The 11,430-nt window shown below is 62.9% G+C and overlaps 4 protein-coding genes across 9 annotated transcripts in view; all 4 read right to left on the bottom strand.

The window, feature by feature from the left end:
* The window catches only part of HDDC3 (HD domain containing 3), a 2,135-nt gene extending 671 nt beyond the window's left edge, over positions 1–1,464 (bottom strand). Inside the window, exons 1-3 of the mRNA XM_027897157.1 lie at positions 1,234–1,464; positions 507–562; positions 183–423 (exon numbers count right to left, since the gene is read on the bottom strand). Of these exons, the coding sequence (XP_027752958.1) occupies positions 183–423; positions 507–562; positions 1,234–1,396 (460 nt within the window). The 5' untranslated portion in view covers positions 1,397–1,464. The remainder of the gene's footprint in view (positions 1–182; positions 424–506; positions 563–1,233) is intronic.
* Positions 1,440–2,370, bottom strand: NGRN (neugrin, neurite outgrowth associated). The gene is made up of 2 exons (XM_027897158.1): positions 1,960–2,370; positions 1,440–1,715 (listed from the first exon to the last, which is right to left on the bottom strand). Exons 1-2 carry the CDS (start codon positions 2,082–2,084, stop codon positions 1,457–1,459), a joined length of 384 nt encoding a protein of 127 aa, XP_027752959.1. The 5' UTR covers positions 2,085–2,370; the 3' UTR covers positions 1,440–1,456.
* A 6-nt stretch (positions 2,371–2,376) lies between these two features.
* Positions 2,377–10,465, bottom strand: TTLL6 (tubulin tyrosine ligase like 6). 6 transcript variants are annotated; one of them, XM_027897148.1, is made up of 14 exons: positions 10,165–10,465; positions 9,716–9,756; positions 8,788–8,906; positions 8,176–8,306; positions 7,653–7,809; positions 7,295–7,438; positions 6,655–6,740; positions 6,323–6,548; positions 5,681–5,871; positions 4,907–5,095; positions 4,308–4,449; positions 3,823–4,002; positions 3,190–3,529; positions 2,377–2,604 (listed from the first exon to the last, which is right to left on the bottom strand). In XM_027897148.1, the coding sequence occupies exons 1-14, from the start codon at positions 10,329–10,331 to the stop codon at positions 2,381–2,383; spliced, it is 2,337 nt and encodes a 778-aa protein (XP_027752949.1). In that variant the 5' UTR covers positions 10,332–10,465; the 3' UTR covers positions 2,377–2,380. The 6 variants fall into 6 exon arrangements, with proteins under 6 accessions (XP_027752949.1, XP_027752948.1, XP_027752951.1 ...); XM_027897147.1 differs by lacking the exon at positions 2,377–2,604 and having other exon boundaries at positions 2,651–3,529; positions 7,653–7,785; XM_027897145.1 differs by lacking the exon at positions 2,377–2,604 and having other exon boundaries at positions 2,654–3,529.
* GDPGP1 (GDP-D-glucose phosphorylase 1) lies at positions 10,416–11,429 on the bottom strand (the record flags this gene model as incomplete). The annotated part of the gene is made up of 2 exons (XM_027897188.1): positions 10,416–10,516; positions 10,547–11,429. A coding segment is annotated over one exon (876 nt), but the record flags the coding sequence as incomplete, so codon positions are not given.
* Between the last annotated feature and the right edge of the window lies 1 nt (position 11,430).

Consider the following 11,430-nt stretch of genomic DNA (forward strand, 5'->3'; position numbering starts at 1 on the left):
CCCCAGACACACCGAGCCATCACCACACACACCGGGACAGACACTCCCCACACTGTCCCCGGCTGGAGGCGCCTCAGGCTCAGGGTGACCTCGGCAGGCCCGTCCCCTCGCACAGGGCGCAGGACCAGCCCTGCCCCAGGCAGAGGAGCCGCCTTGGGCACGGCTGGGCCCTGCCGCGGTACCTTGGGGTGTGCAGCGGTTCAGGTCCCGCAGGTTGTACAGCTTGTCCGCCAGCTGCACCAGCTTGGCCCGGGGGCTGCAGCCGGGCGCCCGCTCCACCTGCAGCCGCTTGCGCTCCATCTTGGGCAGTGTCTTGTCATCTGTCACCTCCTCCACCACACGCCGTACCTCTGCCCCGAACTGCTCCTCGAGCTCGGACAGCGTGGTGTCCGTGTCCTCCACCGTGTCGTGCAGGAGGGCGGCCTGGGCCAGGGAGGGTCAAGGGGGCCGGGGTCTGGGCCAGGCCCCGCCGCAGCGACAGGAGGCATAGGAGGGCACGGCCTTACCTGCAGCACCACGATGTCCGTCACGCCAGCCTCGTGCACCAGGATCCTGGCGACGCCTGCGGCCATAGCAGAGAGCTGGGAGGGGGCACGGGGGGAAAGGGCAGCCCTGGCCCTGCTCCCTGGGTTACACAAAGGCTGCACTGCACAGAGGGCCGGGAGGGGTCCCCTAGATCCACCCTGGGCACGTCCTGTGGGGTGAATCTTTAGGCTGGGTGAGCAGGCAACTCCTGGAGCCTGGCACTGCCCCCAAGGGTACCTCATCAGTTCCCACGGGCACCGTCCGCTGCAGGGCAGCAGCGTGGGGAGAGCACCCACAGCACATGTTAGGAAGAAATTCTTCACAGAGAGGGTAATCAAGCATTGGAACGGCCTACCCAGAGAGGTGGTGGATTCACCATCCCTGGAGGTTTTTAAGCAGAGATTGGATGTGGCCCTTAGTGCCATGATATAGTAATTGGAGTTGGATCAGGGGTTGGACTTGATGATCTTGGAGGTCTTTTCCAACCCAATCTATTCTATGATTCTATGATTCTATACAACACATGGCTGGGGCAGGGCCTGAGGTGCTCCGGGGGCTCCTTCGGGCCGAGGGACATGGAACAGGAGAAGGGACACGGCTTTTCCCGGGGGCCGGGGTAAGGGGCTCCCATGGGCGAGGGGTACTCAGGGGCAGGAGGGGTCCCGGGCATCCCTCGGGAGCAGGACGCGGTGCCGGGGGGTTCCGCACCGATGGGGTGGTTGATGAAGGGGGTGCCTTCAGGGTCCTTCCGCCGCTGCTCCTTGTGCTTCCTGGCCGCGAAGTCCGCGGCCTCCAGCAGCCGCGCCACGTCCGAGCCCATCCCCGGCAGCTCGGAGCCCGTGCCCGGCACCTCGAATTCCCTCCCCGCCATCTCGCAGCCCGTGCCCGGCGCGGCGGAAGCGGCGCGATCGGAGGCGGGTCCCAACACCGTTTATTGCGCGCCGGGCCCCGGCCCGCCCTGGCCCCGCGGCAGTCGGTACAGCAGCGTCCCGTCGGGGGCGCGCACCTCGCGCTCGGTCCCCGGTGTTGCCGCGACGGCGCTCAGCGCCCGCCGATCCTGCCGCAGGCGGCGGCGCGGCGAAGGGCAGCCGCGGCCCCGCAGCACCCGCCGCACCACGTCGGTGCTGACGCCGAACCCCTGGGCCAGGCGCTCCAGCGGCCACTCCTCGGGCAGCTCCTGCCGCAGAAACCTGCGGGCACGGGCACGGTCACCGGGGCGGTCAGGGGGAGCGGCGCGGCCCTCCCATCCCTGCGCTCACCGCAGCTGCTCCATCGCCTGCCAGGTCAGGACGCGCTCGGGGGCTCCGCGCTCCCCGCCCAGCTCCCGCCGCAGCCGCTCCATCCGCGCCGCCACCCGCCGCCGCCGCACCCTGCGGGGGACACACATGAGCGCCCGGCCCGGCCCGGCCCCGGCCCGGCCCGGCCGCCCCGCACCTCTCCGCCTCCTCCAGCGCCGGGTCCGGCGACTCCGGGTCCCCGGGCCACGCGGCCGCCGCCCGCCGCGGGGTCCCGGCGAGGAGCGCGGCCGCTCGCAATCCGGGCCGCAGCAGCGCCGCCATGACCGGCAACGGGAACGGGCGGGGCCGGCCCCGACGGGGTGCAGAGAGAGGTGACCTGTGGCGGGCCCGGCTGCAGCCGCGGGGCACAGCCAGGAGTGCGGGCAGGGGCACTGGCACCAGCCCCTGGCCCGGCAGAGGTGAGCTGCCCGCGGCGCGTGGCCAGACCCGTGTGGAGCCCAGGCTCTGGTCAGGGCGCTCCGCAGCCAGCCCCGGGGCTGATGGGGGTAGCCAACCTATCCAGCAGCCCTGGTTGTCCAGCGAGCACCCACAAGAGGAAGGCTGAGCCTTCGGCCACGTTACTTGTGCCTTTCATGCTGGAAGTGTGTGACACATTGGCACAGCGAGGCTCTGCCATGGTGCAAAGCACATGTATGCTGCACGTGAGCGGCGGCGGCGGCGGCGGGGAGCTCCTGGACCACAGCACAGCTGAGGATGCCGTTGTCGTTGACTTCCCCCGGGCTGGCTGGAGATGCTGGGGGACAGCTGCTTGCATGGGAGGATGATGGGCTGGCAGCGTCACCTGGAACAGCACAGGCAGATGTGGGTCTGTCAGCACACCGGGCAGCGTTGTGGGTCAGCAGCCCCCACTGCCCTCCCCGGTGGGCCCTGGCAGCTCCCCCTCCAGCCCTGCTGCCCCGGCCTTATGGCTGTCAAGTGGATGGAGCCGATGCTGGGGAGCAGAGCAGGGCTGGGTGAGGGAGCGTGGGACTGTAGGCAGGGAGCAGCATGGGCCTGGGAAAGAGCTGGGGGCTGTGCTGTGCCACTGTGTCCCCTCCATACCCACTGCAGCTAACACACCCCTTCGACTGCCCCATCTGCTGTGCTTCCAACTCTCTCTCTCCCATACTGGGGCTTCTCATGCTCTCTTCTCCCCACACATCAACCCTTGGTCCTGGGAATCCACCCACATTCCTTCCTGCCCCTGTGAATGGGATGCTGATGGCCTCCAGCAGAGACTCCCAGTGGTCATCAGTACCCTGAGCAGAGCACAGCGGCCCCTCCGCAGAGTCCCAGCACCCTTGGGACTCTGAGCTCCATCCAGCCTGCCCACTCTTCCCACCCTGGTAAGCCCAGGAGTATTCACAGGAAGGTGATGTGTACTCACAGCCTTCAGCCTGTGTTCTGGCACCAGGGAGCCGCTGGTCTCTCAGCAGCAGCCCCTCGGGGTGGGTGCAGGACTGGCTGAGGGCTGCCCGTGCTGCCCGGCCCCGCAGCCAGCCCCCGCCTAGCACCCTGGAGCCCTGGTGCCGCGTGTGGTACGGGACGCTCCGGCCTCGAACGCAGAGGGTGTCTGCGTTGTCAGGGTCCGGGCCCAGCGTGTCCGGCTGCAGGGCCTCGGCTCTGACCCAGTGTCCCGAGGCCTGGGCTGGGCCTCCCAGAAGCGAGATGACCATCATTAAGTCATGGGTGTCCTGGTCCCCAAGGGCATCCCAGGGAAACTGCAGCTGGAAGGAGGGAAGGCAAGTGGCCATGGCTTAGCTCTGGAGGCCTTGGCAGGAGATGGGAAGAAAAGTCTTTTCTAGCCATGTACAGGTGTTCACTAAAGCATCCCCCTGCACGTTGTCCCCAGGTACACGCCCCACAACCATCCCAGACTCACATCACCCTGGAAGCACAGCAGCTGGTCTGCTGGCAGTGGACCTGGGACCCCCATCCTGCCCCAGACACTTAGTGCCCTATTCACTCCCCACCATCCTCCTGCCTTGGCTGTGTGGGTGGATCTGGGTGACCCCGTTACCTGGCTCTGGAGAGTGCAGGATCCCTGGCTGTTGGCTGTGGGGAGCAGCCGGGAGAGCTGGCTGGTGATGCCCAGGTCTCGGATCAGCTTCTCACGCTGCAGCAGAGCATTCACTCTCCTCTTCTCCTCATGTTCCACGATGTCCTGGGGCTGCATGGAGTCATACTGCACGCGCTGCACCTCGGCAGAGAAACACCTGAGCTACAGCAAAGCTGAACCTGGGATAACGTACAGGTGAGACAAAGCCACGGGCTGCTCCAACCCTGGGGAGAGTTACAGACTTGGGGTGGGATGGAGATCCTAGTGAGAGCCACAACAGGAAGGGACAACAAGTACTGCCCACCACCACCTGTCAATTTTCTGGACTTCATACAGGGAGTCAAACTTGGAAGTTCTGCTCCATGGGAGCATCCATGGCCGAGCATGGCTTCCAGAGCCATGTCACTGCCTTGGGGAACTCATGAACAATGCTGACCCTGAGGTACCTTTCTATCCCATGTCTTGGTGCTTCTGTGAGTGAGGTGGGTTGTAGAAGCTGTGCTTCTATTCTGGATCCTCTCTGTTTTCTTCTTCCTGGTGGCAGCTTCCAGCTTTTCGTTTTTCAGGCGAATCTCCTCCAGCTGCTGCCTGCCACAGAACAGCAGTCATTCACTGGCTCAGTCAGAGCCACAACAGCAAAAGGCTGTGCGGCAGCCTTCAACCTGAGGACATTTATTGCAGGCCAAAGTTCTGTATAAACAGCCCATAATAGAAGTGTGCCAAGAGATGGGCCAGGGATGCTGCAAAGAGACTTTCAAAAAGAGAATTAGGCTTAGATTAGGCTGTGCCTGACAGAAGGGAGTGGGACATTTGGGACATGGTTTCTTCAGGGTCCAAAAGTCAGTGGAGCACTGCTCTTGCCTTTCTGGGGTCCATCCAAAAGGAGCTGCTTTGCTGTGGTGCCACAGCACGTGCAGGCTCCTTCCCTTCTGCTCTCCCCACTTGCTTACACCTGCCAAGCAGCAGAGCGGCTCCCCAGGAGGGCTCAGGAGCGAGTGGTGTCCATGCCCCCTGTGAGGAGAGGGTTTCCACAGAAGCAGTATACCTGGCATGCTCCTCTCGTGCCTTGGAGGCTGCCGTTTCCTGGAAGAGGGACCTGCCCTGGTGGAAGAAGGGCTCGTATTTCTCTGTGCCAGGTGCCGGGTAGATGCGCCGGAAGCCGCCCAGGTGCTCGTTCTCGTAGGTCTCGGCCTGTGCCAGCCAGGCAGCCTGGCTGCTCTCCTGCTCCCTGCGCCTGCAGCCGGAGGGAGGACAGGGAGCTGCAAGAGGGAACTCCAAGGCAGGCGGAGCACAGGGCTGACATGCTTGGTGTTTCCCAGTTATCCCAGGACTCCGTGTGGAAACAGCAGCTGGAGGGAGTCCCCTCTTTGCCTGCAAGGCAGCAGGCTCACTAAACACTGGCCTTGCGAAAGAACATGCAGACAGAGGAGGGGGAAACCCTCAGCCCTGGAAAGGAACCCTGCCCTGGAGAAGAGCCTGTGCCCTTGGCTGCTCCTGGTCCCTGAGGCAGGGCTGCGGTTCCTCCTGTGAGCATCCCTGCCAGCCCAGGGACACTGGCACTGCCTGTCCACACAGGACAAGCAGGTGCAGCTCAGTGGGGATGTCTCTGTTTGGGCCCAGAGCACCAGGTGTCACAAATCTCTTGGTACCCAGAGAGGAGCCCCTAGCTCTTCCTTCCCAAGATGGCTTGGGAGAGCTCAGAGGCTGCACAGTGCCATGGGCTCTGGGAGCTTCACCTGCCAGCCCTGGCATTATCCTGCTCTGCCATGCCCTGTCTCTCCTCACTGGAGATGTGTAGCACTGAGGGAAACAGCAATACCTGGACTCACGGAGAGTCTGGGTCTGGTTGGCCTGAAGGAGCCGCTCCTTTACCCGCCGCTTGTCTTCCTCCAGCACCTTCCTTCTGTCGCAGGCGTGCACGTTGATAAGGTTGAAGGTGTCACACAGAAGGGCATCCTTCACCTCACGGTCTAGCTGAGAGTCTGTGTAGAAGCTGGGAGAGTGGTTCACCTGCCAAGACAAGCGAGTAACCTAACCTGGCACCCCAGCTCCCAGCCTGTGGCCCTGTATGCCCCCCACACTGTCCCTGGATGCTCTTCCCTGTGTCAGTGACAGGAAGCAGGGGGCCGCACAGAGCACTCTGTCCCTGCAGTGCCACAGGTCACCCGGATCCCACCCCACAGGTTGCAGGTGGGGGGCAGCTGTCACAAACTCAGGGTGCTTGGTGGACGCTGGCAGGTGCTCTTACAGGAAAAGGGGTCCTAAGGTTTGGGAAATTCCCTGCTGTTAGAGGGTGTGCAGGAAACTGGCTCTCTTGGATCCCACTCACAGCAGGGTGCTGGCTTCACAGCCTGGTTAATTCTGTGAGTGAGGTGGCCCTTTTGAATCAAACGAGTCCTGTTCACCCCACCCCCCTGTCCAGAAGCCTCTCCCCGCTTTTGGTTGTCTGCTCCTTCCTCACCTCCAGCAGCCACGGCTTCAGCCTTCTGTCCAGCAAAATGTCAAAGCCCAGGATCTCGAAGCAGGCGCAGCCGGTGACGTGGTTGGGGAAGCAGCTCTGGTAGTGGTGCTTCAACACAGGGTGAGCTGAAATCAGTGTCTTTATGACAATGTCATCAATATCTGCCCAGAGCTTTGTTGTGTCGTAGCTGTGCTCTGCCATCCAGGCATTCAGGGTGGACAGCTTCCTGCAGGGGCGACAGGAGGTGGTAAGGGCTGAGCTGTGCCACCCCAGGAAAGATGAGGTAAACCAGTGTCCCACAGCGTTCCTGTGGTGCCTGGACATGCCAGTACCTCTTGCTGCCCATTGTGTCATCCTGGACGAAGTTCTCATTGTGCTTGTTGATTGCATAATTGGTCAGATGCATGCAGATGTCACCCTAGCAGGAAACCAGGAGAGACATTAATTCACTCTGAACCACACAGCGAAACAGAAACAGCCCCACCAGATAAGCCCAGGTCCTTCTTTTCCACCTGATGCATGGGCAGAGCAGGAATGGTGTGGAATGGAGCACGCTTCTCAGGGCCAGGAGTGGTAGGTGATGGCCAGAGGCACCAGGGGCCTGCAGGTTTTCAACACCTGCTGGGGTGACACCCCAAGGAACCAGATCTGAATTTACTGTTGACCCAGTTTTGAACATGAGGTTGGAGACCTTCCAGTGTTTCTTCAATGCAAACCAACTCTGTGATTCTGTGGTAATGCCAGTAAAAAGCCCAAATGTGAGGCTAGATGTGGGGGTAGATCTATTTCAAATCCTTCTGAAATACCTCTTGTGAGGAGAACAAGGAGGGTGTACAGAGGGAGAACAAGAAAGCAGCAAGCTGGGATCCCTGCAGCCCCCAGCCTTTTTGAGGCCTGGAATGTCCCTAGGACAAGTTAGGGATTGACACCTACAGATACTACGTGAGGTTTTTTGAAACTTCCTTTTTTTACCAGGTTTCTGCTGCTGCGATTGATGTACCTCATGGTGGCAAACCGGGCCAGGCCCTCCTTGTAGAGAAAAACCCTCAGTGGGTCACAGGATGTGACCAGCACGTAGATGCGCATGTCAAACTTGAAGCCATCAATGAGGAAAGGCTGTGAGGAAAGTCAGGAGCAAGGGTGAGATCAGGAACTGCTCCATCTGCCTGTGCTGCTCTTTGGCAGCAGAGGAGGGGGGAGAGCTTTGGCCGTGCCCCTGCTGTGCCACAGCCACCCCCAGCAGACCTGGGAAGACATGGGAAGGATGTGGGATGCTGGCAGAATGAGGAGGCTGGAATCCTCCCCTGGTGTTCCGGGACTCTCCTGGTACCTCAGAGATGTACTGCTGACAGATCATGCGCTCCCCATGCTTGATCTCTTCTGGGTGGTGAGTTATGAAGATCCCTTTTCCCTGGCAGCTGTTGTCGGGCTTACAGATGAATGTTCTGGTTTTCCTCACAGATCTGTAGGCATGGAAGTCTCCATAGCTGTGCAAGGAAGGAGTGATGGTCACCAGCTGCAAAAAACACCCTCTGACTTGCTCCTAACAGCTGGGTATTGAAACCATGTCACCGTGGGCCAGTACAAATCAAGTGTCCACAGGGGAGAAATAGAACCTCCATTCCTGATCTACAAGAGCCACAGACTGGTCCCTGTGTGACCTGACCCAGCTCTCCCAGTCCCACCTTTTCCTTGTACACATCTGCACCTGTACTGGGAGGTCAGTTGCAGAGTTCACCACGATACCTGCCAGAGCCAGTAGGATCTGGGCTCTGGTGCCCAGAGGGAGCAGGTGAACAGGCTCCCCCTCCCAGTGTGAGCCCCTCCTACCAGCGCCATCCCGCACCACTCACTCGGCTGGCAGGCACCACGTGCGGGGGAAGATGTTGTACTCCTTGGGGAAGAGCCGGAGCATGCGGTTCAGGTTGCGAGCCAGCAGGTCCTTACGGCAGAGCTCGATCATGCCTGGGAAGTGGTTGATTTTCTGAAGGAGAGGCAGAAAAACCCAGATCAGAGGAGGCCCTCTGATGCATCCTCCCGGCCCAGTGGAGAACCAGCACCAGAGAAGGAAGGAGGCCGGGCCCACAGCTGCCTCTAACTGCTGCTGAGGAGCAAGACTGCACTACAGCCAGTCTGTCTGAGCTTCACCAGTGATTTATGTGCTCCATCTCAGCCCTGGAGCTCTCCTTGCCCAGAGCACCCTAGAAACCATTTGTCATCCTAGCCCATTTATTTCACAGCACATTACCGGGCTGGCAGTGCTCCCGCTCCTGCTGCGGCTTCCGAGTTCTCCTGAGGCACCGACCACAGACATGGCACAAGGAAAGGCATGGAGCCGAGGCACAGATGGGTAACAGGCACTGCTTTGGATGCCTCTGTTCCACTCTGTCATGTGCTATTCCATCGACAGTCCCCATGTTATCCTCCTCCCTCAGCAATTCCTGCTGGACAGCTCTTTTGTTTACCTGGAACCGCTTCATTTCCATGAGGCGCTCCAGAGAAACCGAGCTGTCTGTCCAGCACACCGTCCACTCCTCGTTCTCTCCCGCTTCCTTCAGCCCGCAGTGCTGCGCCGCCCGCCGCACTGTGCCAAGGCAAGTGGTGACAGGGGCAGGCAGGGGAGCCACAGCAACCGACAACCCCCCAAAATAACCAGGGACAGGACGTGGAACAAACCTCTCCGAACTGCACAAGGTACTGGCGGGACCCTTTGGGAAGTGTCAGGAACACCAGCTTTACCTGGCCTACCCCTCAGCCTCTGGCTGCAGATATTATGGGTGCTCTCAGCCCTCTGATTATTAGTGCTAGGTCTGAATTTGGCCCTCGCAGGGCTGGGAAGGTGATGGAGGTCTGTGCACACCAAGATCCCTTAATGAAGTGGCTTAATAACACCCCTCAAGGGCCAGGAGGTTGTTCTTTTAAGATCCAGCTTGTGGCAGGAAAGAAAAGCGGGAGAGGAGAGGGGACCAGCTCCTTGGAGTCACTGGGGATGGATGGCACAGGGAGAGGTTCAAGGTGCGGATCCTGACTGTTCCACCAACAGGAACCTTAAACAGTTGAGAGCCCTTAGGTCCTGTCCCCAAGCCCAGGTACCCCCTTGCACTGTACCTGACTGAACCCTTCTTGCCCACTTTAGCAGACACCTGGCAAACACAGGTATGGGGGGGTGTTGAAGGCTTATGCTGCTGTTACAGATTTTAAACCAGGGGAAACCTCAGTCCACAGTGTGACAAACTCCCCACTACCACAGGGGCCCAGTCACTGGCACCAGTAAATAAACCAGTGAGAACTGGATGCCAACAGTGCTCCCAGCTGCACAGGCACCCAGAGCCTGCAGGGGTGGGCTGGGCCCCTCCCGGACCCCAGAGGGACCCCGCAGCCCCTCAGACTTACCGCTTTCATACCTGCAGCCGCTCAGGTTGATGGAGGGGACACTGGAATTAAGAGATGAGAAGAAAAGGGCTCAGCAAAGGACTGGGCACGGGATGGAGGGGGGACACAGCCCGATCCCTGCCACAGACACAGCACAGCACGCAGGTCTGACCGGGTGCAGCCCTGAGGAAATGGGGCTCAGGGGTCCCGGGCACGGGGCCACGCCTAGGTGCGTCACATGGCAGATCGTTGGGGCAGTTTCAGGGAAACTGTTTATTTTGGGTCAGTGGGTCCCCGGACAATCTCCCGGGGGCTGAGGGCAGCGGACCCCGGCAGGGCACTGCCCGCGGGGAGCAGCAGGGCCGGGCTACCCCGGGACCGAGGGCGACTGAGGCAGGGGGAGGCGTCCCGGGGTGGGGCTGGAAGGGCTCTCCCCGGGCCCTGCCGGAGGTCTGCGGCCCAGCACTCGCCTGCGCTTCCTCCGCGGCTCGGGGCCGACAGGGGCACCGGAACGGTCCGGAGGCACCGCGGCGCCAGCCGCCTCCTCCTGGTCCGGGGGGGTTCCAGGGGCGGCCTCCCCGCTCGGTGGGGTCCCCGGGGGCGGGCCCGGCCCCTCCCCAACACCGCCCGCCGCCATCGCGCCACTCCCAGGGCCGCCGCGTTCCCATGGCGACAGGGCTACAGAGACGCGGGCGCTGTCAGCCAGAGCGGCCCCGCTGAGGGCGCGTGGCTGCCAGTTCCGCAGTCCTCCGCTGCACAGCGGCCCCTGGCGGGCGGCACCACAACCCCCGCCGCTGCCACCAGCGCTGCCACAGCCGTGCCCGTCCCTGTCCCGGTCCCTGTCCCGGTGCCGGTGCCGTCAGCTCTCCAGCAGCCGCGCCAGCTCTCCGCCGAGGCGCAGCAGCTCAGCCTCGGGCAGTAGGTGCTGGCGGATGGCGCTAAGGGCCTGTGCCTCGGTGATGTGGAGATAGAGCGGCGCGGCGGGCAGCGGCAGGAACCCTGCCAGCTCGCACAGCGCCACGGCGAAGGGCTCGCCCGCCTTGGGGCCGAAGCGGGGCGGGCGCGCCCACAGCAGCACACGCAGGCCGCGACCGCTGCCGGCGCCGGGCCCCGCCGGCGGATCGCCCCGCGTGGCCAGCACGTTACAGGCCAGCCCAGCGGCGCCCAGGTGCTCTGCTGCCCGGCACACGGCCCGCGACACCGGCTCCAGCGCCGCGGGGCCGGCGGCGAAGAAGAGGAAGGCGGGGGCGGGTCCGGCGCGGAGCAGCCCCAGGCGCGACCCCAGCGACTCGGCCGGCGCCGTCTCCAGCGGCAGCGGGCGGTTTAGGTAGAGCCCGTGAAGGTGCAGGTGGTTCACCGAGGCTCCGCCGCCCAGCCCATTGAAGCCCACGCAGAATCCCGGGTGGGCGCTGAGCAGCGCCGCTTCCAGCGCCCCGTGCAGCGCCGGGGCCGTCAGCGCCTGCGGCAGCCGCCGCGCCGGCTCCGGCAGCAGCAGGACGTGTCCCCGCTCCAGCGGGCTGGCGTTGATGGCCACCAGCAGCGGGTCTGGCGGCGGCCCCGGGCCCCCGGCGCGGCGCAGGCGGAGCAGCAGCTCGGCGGGGCGCAGCCGGGTGAAGTTGAAGGCGCCGGGGTCGAAGGGATCCCGGAGGCTGCGGACGGGCTGCGGCGGGCGGCGCTCGGCGCTGCGCTGCTCGTTCAGCTGCGCCACGAGGCGCACGGGGCCAGGCAGGACGCGG

This window comes from Empidonax traillii, unplaced genomic scaffold, assembly GCF_003031625.1.
Source record: "Empidonax traillii isolate 1590-97213 ecotype Southwest subspecies unplaced genomic scaffold, ASM303162v1 scaffold532:size433792, whole genome shotgun sequence".
Taxonomy (NCBI): Eukaryota; Metazoa; Chordata; class Aves; order Passeriformes; family Tyrannidae; genus Empidonax; species Empidonax traillii.